The sequence below is a fragment of the Artemia franciscana genome, chromosome 1 (genome assembly GCF_032884065.1).
Source record: "Artemia franciscana chromosome 1, ASM3288406v1, whole genome shotgun sequence".
NCBI lineage: Eukaryota > Metazoa > Arthropoda > Branchiopoda > Anostraca > Artemiidae > Artemia > Artemia franciscana.
The window spans coordinates 14,150,166-14,162,725 of record NC_088863.1 but is presented as its reverse complement, the minus strand read 5'-3'; the positions used below and the strand labels follow the sequence as shown (position 1 = coordinate 14,162,725).

Here is a 12,560-nt window from a genome sequence, read left to right as displayed (position 1 = left end):
TGATGGGTAAGATTAAACTTGATGAAACTTATATATTTGAAATCAGCATAAAAATCTGATTCTTTTGGTGTTTCTACTGATATTAAAATTTCGTTTTTAGAGTTTAGGTTTCTATTGAGCGGGGTCGCTCCTTACTTACAGTTCGTTATAATAAACTGTTTGGTTAAGTGCAATAATAAAAGATAGTGCGTTGATGCGTCAGATATATCGCATGGATACAAGGAAATGTTAAGGTTTTTTACTATCTCATAAGTGACAATCTTATCATTAACAAAATTAATCACCGAGGAAATCTTTGGCGGAAGTTATAAAATGCCGTAATTAAATGCCATTCGACATTTATGATAGGTCCCAGACTTCACAATATAAATTAAGAAGAATACTATATTTGAAAAATTACATCACAAAGTAACAACTGAAGAGAATCTGTTGCATACAGGCAAGGCCGTATCCCAAAAGTTTGTTTGGAGGGGGGGGCTACTTTTATCTCAGAAAGTCTTTATAAAGTGTATCAAAAATGTGTTTATATGCTTTTGTTGCTTCATGAAAAGTCGGACAAAAATTTCTGAGAGGGGTTCAAACTAAGTAGCCCTACTCCCCAAGATTGCGGCCTTGGATAAAGGAATCAGTTATGTTAAAATATGACGTTGATAAAGTTGAAGTTATGAAAAAAAAACTATTTTCTTGACAATACTTTATCCAAGTAGCCTAAAAAAAAAAAAAAAAAAATGAGGACGGAGAAGTTAATTTTTCGATACAGCTTTCAAGACACAAACGGCAAAAAACACATGTCCTTGTTACCTTTAAAACATATTGAAAGCTCTGATACTCTTTTTATTTAATTAAATAAATTGTCTAAATAATTATTAAATAAATTATAAATAAATTTTATAATTTGTTATAATAATTAATTATAAAATAAATAAATTATTATTAAATAAATTAATTATATAATTGTCTAAAAGAAATTTTATTCTTGACCTAAATTATTCCCATTTTGAATCCAAATTGTGAAGTTTTATGCTTCCTCACAATTACAAACATTAAAAGAAAACTAAAACAAAACAGCAGTCCGTTAAAATTCTTAAATTCAAAATACAACCACAAAAACTCCATGTAGGCTATATTTAAAAATTAACTAATAGCATTACTCGTGACATTTGGGGAGATGACCATTTTAAAGAAAGTCTCGTTATCTATGGACCTACATTCTTAGCCATGAGCGTTGGAAGTGCTTTCTAATAGGAAGGAATAATGCAAACCTAACATGTCATGCGGTTACTAAGAAGATTTACCAATTATTTATGAACTATAAGATGTTATTACGACATGCCTGCACGCAGGGAGGAAGCGAGGGAGGAAAGATTTGCAAAATCTCAACAAAAATTCTTTTTCTCGCAAACCCATAAAAAGGCGGTTTATGTCTTAAACAATCAAAATTTTATATTACATTTAGTAAATATTTCAGGATTTTAGTAAGAGAGGAATATTTATGTAAAAATCACAGGGATATAAAGTACAACTACTTCTGCGATTTTTTCAAAACCGGTGCTAGTCCTCTAGAGTGTTCGTCATCTTATTGCTAGCATACGAGGTACGTAGATGAATGAATTTGCAATGCATGTGAAAACTAACTTTGGCAAGGAACTTTGTGCCTGGCAAGAAGAAGAAAAGCTAAAGATTCCCCCAAACAATCCCCCAAACAAGGACATATTTTCCAAATTGCCGAATAAGGTGTTCAAGCCGGACTTTAAGTGGATGTAAATTTAATTTAGCGTCGGCTTGATCATGGGGTATATCGCCCCTCCGCAATCCCTCGCTCTTTACGCTAAAGCTTTTAATTGTTTTAAAAAGTAGAATCGTGGCAAAGAGTCAAACTTTAGCGTAAAGAGCGAGGGATTGCGGAGGGGACAACCCATTTCATATACGGAGTAATTTCTGTTCGTTTTAAGTTTTAATGTCGCTCCTTACTTTCAGCTAAAAAAATTAGTTTTTTTTATTTAATTTCTGAACGTTTTTGAATTAATGCATGTTTGGTTTTGGCTCTCCGCACATAAATTATTAAAATGAAATCTGTATATTAATTCTTTTTTGGCTAAATGGCTTTCTCTAAGTTCTGATCAGACGATTTTGAGAAATAAGGGGTGGAGAAGGAGGCCTAGTTGCCCGAGAACTTTTTTTGTCCGAGTTGCTAGAACTTTTAATTTTTAGCGAACGTTTTTATTAGTAAAAAATATACGTAACTTAAGAATTAACTTACGTAACAAACTTTCATAACCTTATATTTTTATTATGTATACGAGGGGGTTTGTACCCTCGTTAATACCTCGCTCTTTACACTAAATCGTAAGTTTTGTACCAATTCTTTAAGAATGACCCCTGAATCAGAAAGGCCGTAGAATAAATAGTTATTTTTCATTGTTTTCTTATAGTAATGCTAGAAAATCCTGCGCCCTTTTCATTAAATTTTTCTTCCCCCATGACAGATTCCTCCAAGGAAAGATCCTCCAACATAGCCTCCTCTCCTCAGCCCCACCCCCAAACAAAATAAATTCCCCCTGAAAACGTCTGTACACTTCCCAATAACCATTACTATATGTAAACACTGGTCAAAGTTTGTAACTTGCAGCCCCTCCCCCAGGGATTGTGGGGGAGTAAGTCATCCCCAAAGACATAGTTATTATGGTTTTTGACTATGCTGAACAAAATGGCTATCTCAAAATTTTGATCCGTTGACTTTGGGAAAAAAATGAGCGTGGTAGGGTGCCTAGATGCCCTCCAATTTTTTGGTCACTTAAAAAGGGCACTAGAACTTTTCATTTCCGTTAGAATGAGCCCTCTTGCGACATTCTAGGACCACTTGGTCGATACGATGTCCCCTGGAAAAACAAAAACAAAAAACAAAAAAAAAACAAACAAACAAATAAACACGCACCCGTGATTTGTCTTCTGGCAAAAATACAAAATTCCACATTTTTGTAGATAGGAGCTTGAAACTTCTAAAGTAGGGTTCTCTGATACGCTGAATCTGATGGTGTCATTTTCGTTAAGATCCTATGACTTTTAGGGGGTGTTTCCCCCTATTTTCTTAAATAAGGCAAATTTTCTCAGGGAAAATGAAACTTATATATTATAATAAGTGAAACTTATATAGTGAAACTCATGAAATTTATATATTTAAAATCAGCATTAAAATGCGATTCTTATGATGTAGCCATTAATATCAAAATTCAATTTTTTAGAGTTTTGGTTACTATTGAGCCGGGTCGCTCCTTACTACAGTTCGTTACCACGAACTGTTTGATCACATGCTTCACACGGAGCACCTAACTTAAAATATTCAACTTAGGAAGCTTGGGTTTATGGAGATGCGCCTTTTACATGTAGCACAACATATTAGTTGCAAAGACGCAAACCTTGGCATCTAAAAAGAAAAATATGACTTACAGGGTAGTATTCGCTGCCTTCTTCATCACCATCGTCATAAACAGAGGGTGATGGACAATTAGACATATCGGTGCGTACAGAAGCAGTTTCACTGACAGTCTGAAAATAAAAAAATAATAAATAATAAGTAAAAAACCCATCAAATATTTGTTTATGTGTATTTTTATTACGTTTTTACGAGTCGGGTAAACATTTAAGGGGGGGCATGTTCAAATCCCCTTCCCCCTGAATACGGCCTTCGTCATGAGGTAGCAGCAATTTTAGTGGTAAATGGTAGGATAATAGAGGTAAGAGCTTAGTCACGGTGTAAAAGCACAGAGTACGCTAATCTTTACAAAATGCGGGTATGTACTAATGCGGGTATGGGGTATTGAAATCTGTTTGATAATTTGAATATGAATTGAATAGAAACACGAACGAAACTTCGAATAATCAGAGCATCCGAATTTGAAAAAGAAGCGAATAGAAATTCGACAATTTTAGCATCTCGGGAGGACCAGGCCCTGAGACTCCCTTCCATACACCCCGCTCTAATAATGAAGGTATTTTTATATAAAGTATTCTCCAGTCTTTGCAAAATAGTTACAATTGGTTAGAAAGAAAAAAAACAAAAACAAAAACTTTTGAAAAAAAAACACAAAAAAATTTTTTTCCTATTATATTTTTTGATTCCTTCTGTGCGGCATTAATTGGTTTATCTATTACCTACTGTTTATTTTGCATTCGGTGATGTTTACCTTATTCCGTCACTAGAGGCGGTTTTAGGGGAGGGACAGAAAGGGCACTTGCCTGGGTGCAGAGATTTCATGGGCGTTAACTTTCAAACAAATAATCTAACGGTTATATTTTTTTATTTATTAATAAATTAGAGGGCCCAGCGAATAAAGTAAAAACAAATTAAAAACAATTAAGTAAAAATAAAAAAATAGGTTAAAATAACTAACAATTTGAATAAAAATTGCAGTAAATTAGTAAATTGAAAATAATTTTGCCAATAAATGAAAATTTCGCCTGAAATTTCTTTAGTAGACTGAGGGGAGAGGTGCTAGTCAAGATTTTTTCCTGGTCATAAGAGAGGCTGGACCTTCTAGACTTGGGCTAAATATCTATTAATATTATTTTACTTAGCCTCTCTTAGTAATTAAATAAAAAAACTAGTTTTTTTAACTGTAAGTAAGGAGCGACATTAAAACTTAAAACGAACAAAAATTACTCCGTATACGAAATGGGTTGTCCCCTCCTCAACGCCTCGCTCTTTACGCTAAAGTTTGACTCTTTGCCACAATTCTACTCTTTAAAACAATTAAAAGCTTTAGCGTAAAGAGCGAGGTGTTGAGGAGGGGACAACCCATTTCGTATACGGAGTAATTTCTGTTCGTTTTAAGTTTTAATGTCGCTCCTTACTTACAGTTAAAAAATAGATTTTTTTTATTTAATTTCTGAACGTTTTTGAATTAATGCATGTTTGATTTTGGCTCTCCACACATAAATTATTAAAATGAAATTTGCATATTAATTCCTTTTTTAGCTAAATGGCTTTCTCTTAGTTTTGATCAGAGGATTTTGAGAAATAGGGGGCGGGGAAGGAGGCCTAGCTGTCCTCCAATTTTTCGGTTACATAAAAAGGCAACTATAACTTCTAATTTTTAACGAACGTTTCTATTAGTAAAAAATATACGTAACTTAAGAATTAACTTACTTAACAAACTTTTATATTCTTACATTTTTATTATGTATATAAGGGGGTTTGTACCCTCGTTAATGCCTCGCTCTTTACACTAAATCGTAAGTTTTGTCTCAATTCTTTAAGAATGACCCCTGAATTAGAAAGGCCGTAGAGTAAATAGTTGAAATTACTAAAAACACTTTAGCATAAAAAGCGAGGTATTTATCTCCTCCTAAATACCTAGCTCTTTATGCTGAAGTACTTTTAGAACCCCACATATGCGTAATAATATCTGTTCGTTTTAAGTTTCAATGCTACTCCTTACTTTCAATTGAATAAACTTTTTCATGTTTATTTTTTCATTGTTTTTTTTAGTAGTTTTAGAAAATCCTGCGCCCTTCTCATTGAATTTCTCTCCCCCCATTACATATTTCTCCAAGGAAAGATCCTCCCACATAGCCCGCTCCCCTCAGCCCCACCCCCAAAACTAAAAAAAATCCCCTTGAAAACGTCTGTACACTTCCCACTAACCATTACTATATGTAAACACTGGTCAAAGTTTGTAACTTGCAGCCCTCCCCCAGGGACTGTGGGGGAGTAAGTCATTCCCAAAGACATAGCTATTATGGTTTTTGACTATGCGGAACAAAATGGTTATCTCAAAATTTTGATCCGTTGACTTTGGAGAAAAAATGAGCGTGGGAGGGGGCCTAGGTGCCCTCCAATTTTTTGGTCACTTAAAAAGGGCACTAGAACTTTTCACTTCCGTTAGAACGAGCCCTCTTGCGACATTCTAGGACCACTTGGTCGATACAATGACCCCTGGGAAAAAAAACAAACAAACAAACAAACACGCACCCGCGATTTGTCTTCTGGCAAAAAAATACGAGATTCCACATTTTTGTAGTTGGAGCTTGAAAATTTTGCTATAGGGTTCTCTGATACGCCAAATGCGATGGTGTGATTTTCGTTAAGATTCCATGACCTTTACAGGGTGTTTTCCCCTATTTTCCAAAATAAGACAAATTTTCTCAGGCTCGTAACTTTTGATGACAAAGACTAAATTTGATGAAACTTATAAATTTAAAATCAGCATTAAAATCCGATTCTTTTGATTTATATTTTAGCATCAAAATTCCGTTTTTTAGACTATCGTTTACTATTGAGCCGGGTAACTCCTTACTACAGTTTGTTACCACAAACTGTTTGATCGCTTCTTTTCGGAGCGATAAAAGTAAGATAAAACTGTAAGAACGTGTCTATTTTCGGGATTTCAAAATGTGACTGGAAATTTCCCTGAATGGTTAAAAAATTGTCAAATCACCCGTTTTTCTTAATTCTCATTAGATTACCATTATATGCTATAATAATTAAAAATGGCATGAAATGTTACATAGTTCGCTCAAGCTCCAAGTATTACTACTATAAAAAACTATCGGTCGATCAGTCATGAGGATTCAATTTTCGTTAAATTAGAAAATTTAAAAATTGTCAAATTACCCGTTTTTGTTGATTCACATTAGATTACCATTATAGGCTATAATGATTAAAAATGGCATGAAATGTTACATAGTTCGCTCAAGCTCCAAGTATTACTACTAAAAAAACTATCGGTCGATCAGTCATGAGGATTCAATTTTCGTTAAATTAGAAAATTTAAAAATTGTCAAATTACCCATTTTTGTTGATTCACATTAGGTTACCATTATAGGCTATAATGATTAAAAATGGCATGAAATGTTACATAGTTCGCTCAAGTTCCAAGTATTACTACTAAAAAAAAAAAAAAAACTATCGGTCCATCAGTCACGAGGATTCATTTTGCCTTTCTAGATAAATTTACTCAGTTCAGAATCTTTTAAAGTAATGAACATTAGGAATAAAAATTTCAAAACACAATAGCTAAGAGATCATATGGCACTTGTGACGAGGCCGGAAGAACCAAGAGCCAAGAGCTCATATGGCATGAGCTCTAGCAAAATTCTAAGAATCAATAGATTGATTTAAAAGGAAAATCAGAGGCTTAATACTGGTCGGGATTTAAAATAAGAGCTCTGAGTCACGAGGTCCTTCTAAATATCAAAATTCATTAATACAGGGAATTCAGGGGATATTTGGGGTCTAGACTGTTATCAACTTAAAAAAGAATTTCCATAAAACATGTTTGTCAAAGAAAATTAAAAAGCTCCAATAAGCCAAGAATGAACAAAAATAAAGTTAAATAAACTTCCAATCGTAAAACTACCACAAATCACTATAAAAAAATAAATGAAACTCAAAACGAGCAAAAATTAACACGAGTAGGGCTTATAACCCCCATGCCTTCCAAGGACCAGAACACAATTTGCCCTTTACAAAAAACAAAACAAAAAACAACAAATGACCGTAAATTGTCAGTTTAATTCACATATACTGATATTTATTCCTTAAAGTTTTGATAATTAATTATTTATGAAAGTAAGAAAAGTAAAAACATTTCAAAATCATTTTGTTTGTCAGGAAGACGCAGATTGTGATCTGGTCTTGAGGAGGCGTGGGGGTTATCAGTCCTGCTCATGTTAATTTTTAATTTTGTTTTTAACGTGTTTAATTTTGAATTGGATTAGCTCCAATAATACTAAACCATTTGATTCCTAATCAAATGAGCCCCTCCAGAATTGTACGACCATCCTTTCCATAAAAACTTTATATACCCTCGGGGCATAACTTATAACCCTTGCGCTGAGGGCTCTGGGTGGGGTGTCATCCTAAAAGACATAATTTCCAGACCTTTCAACTACGCTGACCAAAATAGCTATCACAAAAATTTTGACTAGATGTGTTTTGGGAATTGATGGGTTTGTTGCCCTTCAATCACTTTTGTCTTTTAAAAAAGGTCCTTTCAATTTACAATTGAATGAGCCTTTTTGAAGTTTCTACGACAACAAATGGTCACCCAAAATTTTTTATCAGATGCATTTTGGGAAAATAAGAGGTTCGGGGGTATCCGCTCCATGGTCACTGTGACTCTTAAAAAGGGTACTAAAACTTCTGATTACCAGCCCAGTGAACTCCTCCTATGTTTATACGACCACTCTTTCTGTATGAACCTTATTTGTCCCCAGGACATAACTTACAACCTTTGCCGCGAGGTCGGGGGGGGGGTCGTCATACACAAAGACATTAATTCCTGTCCGTTTAACTGCGCTGAACAAAATGGCTATCTCAAAATTTGTATTGGATGTTTTGGGGAAACAGTGGGTGTGTTACGGGGTTAGTTCCCTTCCAGTCACTTTTGACTATTAAAAGGGGAACTAGCCCGTTCAATTTACAATCAAATGAGTCTTTTTCGTAGTTTCTGTAACAACAAATGGTCATCTCAGAATTTCTATAAGTTGCATTTAGGGAAAATACAGGGTTGGAGGAGGGGTATCCACCCTCCGATCAAACTGAATCTTAAAAAGACCAATAGAACTTTTGATTACCATTCCAATGAGCCCCCTCCAAAGTATCTGATTACCCTTTCTATATAAACCTTATATGCTCCAGGGCACAACTTACAACCCTTGCCATGAGAGCTGGGGGAGTGGGGGGTTTGTAATCATCAAAGAAATAATTTCCGGTTATTTCAACTATGTTGAATAAAATGGCTATCTCAAAATTTTGATTGGTATGTGTTTAGCGAGATAGGGGGCGTGGGAGGGGTGTTAGTTGCCCTCCAATCACGTTCGACTATTTAAAAGGGCACTAGTCCATTCAATTTCCAATCGAATGAGTCATTTTCGAAGTTTCTATGATAATCCCTTCAAGACGAAATGCCCTGGTAAAAAAAAAAAAATAAAAAAAATAAAAATAAATAAATAATACAATGTGCTCATATCGCTCTCTACTTAGCCATCACTATTGTGCTACCTATGGTTATGAAAGTAAGGATAACATTAAACCCAAAACTGAGCAGAATATTTTCCGTATAGGAGGGGGGCTGTCCCTTTATCGTCCACATTTCCACCTAATGGTCGTAGATACTCCGACCATTAAAAATTGAGACTTTGTCCTTTTTTTAAGTCGAAAGTTATTGGAGACCAACCAGCCACGGGGGGAGGTATTTTCTGGGAGGTGTTTCTCGAGGATTTTCCGTGAGGAGTATTATCAACAGAGGGTATTTTCTGGGGAAGGGAGTAAACACCGGCTTCCAAAACCTCAATGTCATCAAGCGCTTGGCAAAACTTGGCATGTTTTTAGTGCAATAATAAAGATAATTAATTTATTTGTGTATTTGGTAAAATCAATTTAGTAATAAGTGTCTGATCTCAGTTCTTGAGAGAAACGACTGTAAAGTCTGAAAAATACCAAGTGTCGCCGAACGCTAGATGGCATTGATGTTTTTTGCGACACTAACCCAGTTTCTGCTCACATAAGTTACCGATGCTCTTTGCATTAGATCTTATTTGATTTCAGAAAGACAAAATATGAGTTTAATTTTTTTTTTCTTAATCCCCTTTTTTGCTAATTCACACTAAATAACCAGTAAACAATGGTTGAAAATGTCAAAGTTTTATCTATTTCACCTACACTGATGCAGAAATATTGTCACCGCACTTTTTATGCTGTAGATACGTCGAAGAAACAGCACTTTGCTCAACAAATAGTAGAATATTATTTTATTTTGAACTAGCCTCTCGTTAGCTATTCGAACTGTTGACACATTTAAAATCCCCTATCAATTCTTACCAAAATTTAAAGAAAATATCATTTGACAAATTTGTCGGCGATGGGAGCTCCCCGTGGTGCTGGAAAAGCTCGCTAATGGACCTCTGTCTTTGAAGCGGACAGCTGACGCTGAGACTCGCAAGATGATTTTCATTTTTCAAACGGCCATAAAAGTTTTACTCTAAATTAGCGTTTTTAAAATTAAATTTCCGAAACTGTTAATCCCCTTTTGGCATGGAATGAATTGCAAAAAAAACCTTTAATTTCAAGAGAAACAATCAGCAGTTTCTTTTTAAATTTATATGGCCTATTTTAAATTTATATGGCCTATTTTAAATTTATATGGCCTAGAAACCTCAACATTTTGTGTTGAAAATGATGTTTAAGCTTCAGAGTCCGAAAATCAAAGGGATAATTTTAAGCTGTTTTTTAATCAGGATCTTCACTTGCAAGTTACTAAACAAAATTAATTTCAGAAAAACAAGGTAAAACCTTATTTTTGAACTCTTTAAATGCCTATCACTGTATCTTTGGTTGTTGCATACAGCAAAAACGCTAATATCGGTCGCGACGCAATCCCTGTGACATCATAAACGGAGATTCGTCTTTTGCCATCCTGTATTGCTTGGTCTTATTGCAGGGCCTTATAAGCGTGTAGATGTACAGGGAAGAGGAAATCCTTAAAGACAGGCCCAAAATATCCTTTCCAGAAAAAATATTGGCCTCAATTTTGGATTAAATGCGATATTTAACATGTAAAATGATTCAGCAAGAGTGCTAACTGATTTTGAAAAATGGGTATATGAGAAAAAGGGTTTCCTCGCCAAGCAGATGCACACACCCCTTCTTAAAATACTTCCTTATTTCTGATTTGCCTTTTTTCGAGAAGGGGGAGAGACTAACTATCTTTCAAATGATCGTATGTATCCAGATGCCCTCTCCCTATTTTACAAGAAAATCCCCTCACCCCGAAATCACCCTGAAGTATTTCCTCTCTCAGAAATTTTTTTATAGAAATATTGGCCCAAACAAAAACTTTTTTATTTTCTGACTCCATCCTCCACGAAATACTACCCCCCACCTGAGAGTCAGATCTCGTTGAAGTTGTGTAGAGACCTAAAACTAAATTTGGAGGGAACAATCCACAGTGCAAAAGGAAGAACAAGGCCTCTTATATTGAGTTCTATGATGAAGGCATTAAAAGGAATTTCATTATCAAAAGCTCATGGTTGTAAGCTACTCTTACAACCCTCTTGAGACTCAGGGAAACCCTTTTAAGACTACTTACAACATTCCATTTTATTTTTAGCACAAGTATAAAATTTTCAATACAAAATGCTTCAAAACAGCCAGAATCCTCTTACTTCTCCATAAATGTATACATCAAATAGGGCTTATCCATGCTTTTTGTGTTCGAAGGGTGGGGATACAAAAGAACTTTACAAAATGCGAACAAAAAGGTGTCCATATGTTGTTTTTTTTGTGGGGGGGGGGCAAACAGGGTAACGCCCCTGGATACGACCCAGTAATCAAGTCATATTTACATTAAGACTTCTTATCAGCCAAACATAGTGACTCTCCACACACAAAAAAATCGTTTATGGTAAAATAGGCACCGAAAGGTCGATTGGGAGGGGGGTTACCAAAGAACCCTGGCTACACTAATAAGTAATATAGCAGTTGAATAGGATTCAATTGAAGCAGTTCAACATTACAATCAACTTGAAGTACGTCAAAAGCCAAGCTTGGGACAATTTTCAAGTAAAACATGAAATGAGAAGGCAAAAAGAAGAAAAAGCAGAAAGTGAAATTAAAGAAAAATCAGAATTATTCCAAGGTGCGAAGGGATCGACTTTAAAACATTATAGCATAAATGTCGTCTTTTTTCATAATTTATTGAGTTTCTCAAGCTTTTTTTTTTCACATGGATAGGAGAGTGTCTTCCTCCGGAAAACATGGGAAAAACTAAACATATCTAAACATACTCCATAGATGTAAAAGGTGAAAAAAAAGGTTCTTACCCTTTGTCGAATAGAATCCCGTCCATCCATCATTCTTAGTCCAAGATTTAATACCTAGTCCAAAAAAGGGATAATGTAGACACAAAGCGTCCTGTCAAAATGAACCTTCACAAATTTGTATACTTAAAGGCTCATCACAACTACCAGAGGAGTAATGCACCGTCAAAATTCTGAAAAAAAAAGAAAGAAAAATAAGTGACAGAAAATTACTGGTAAAAAAAATATTACTTTGGACTTGTTTGATAAGATGACAGAAAAAGAACTTGGAACATTTCCAGTTTCTTGTTTTTCTCTCTATGGGAAAAAACAGCGCATGCATTAATTTTGTAACTATGAATCTCCCTTGACAATCAAATACAATTCTTAAATAGATACAATTTTAGTACTAAAGCCTTGAATTTTGACTTCGTTTTTTTTTTTTTTTCGAATAAGGTGTTATTCAAATATATCTTCACAAAAGAGATAAGCAAATACTAACTGAAATATCATCAATGTCTTTTTCATGGTAAACCTTCGCAATTATTCACTAATGAAAGGGAAATGTAACTTAAAATACCAAAGGTTCATTCACGACAAGATTAAGCGAATCCCTGAGGTATTCCCTGGATATAGGGAATCCTCTGAGGATTCCCTATATCCCTGGGATCCCTGAGGTAGCACAGTCGGATTGATCTCTGAAGATCAATCTCCAGAATAAAAAAAAAGAATTATATGACGAACGTTTTATATCTTAATTA

General features: G+C 34.7%; 2 protein-coding genes across 2 annotated transcripts in view; one reads left to right on the top strand and one right to left on the bottom strand.

Annotated features, from left to right (window-relative positions):
• Positions 1 to 12,560, top strand: part of LOC136026093 (FGGY carbohydrate kinase domain-containing protein-like) — a 461,793-nt gene that overhangs the window by 70,755 nt on the left and 378,478 nt on the right. The gene's annotated exons all lie outside the window — the stretch shown is intronic.
• Positions 1 to 12,560, bottom strand: part of LOC136026050 (monocarboxylate transporter 14-like) — a 62,080-nt gene that overhangs the window by 42,752 nt on the left and 6,768 nt on the right. The window contains exons 2-3 of the mRNA XM_065702233.1: positions 11,824 to 11,993; positions 3,448 to 3,546 (exon numbers count right to left, since the gene is read on the bottom strand). Of these exons, the coding sequence (XP_065558305.1) occupies positions 3,448 to 3,546; positions 11,824 to 11,856 (132 nt within the window). The 5' untranslated portion in view covers positions 11,857 to 11,993. The remainder of the gene's footprint in view (positions 1 to 3,447; positions 3,547 to 11,823; positions 11,994 to 12,560) is intronic.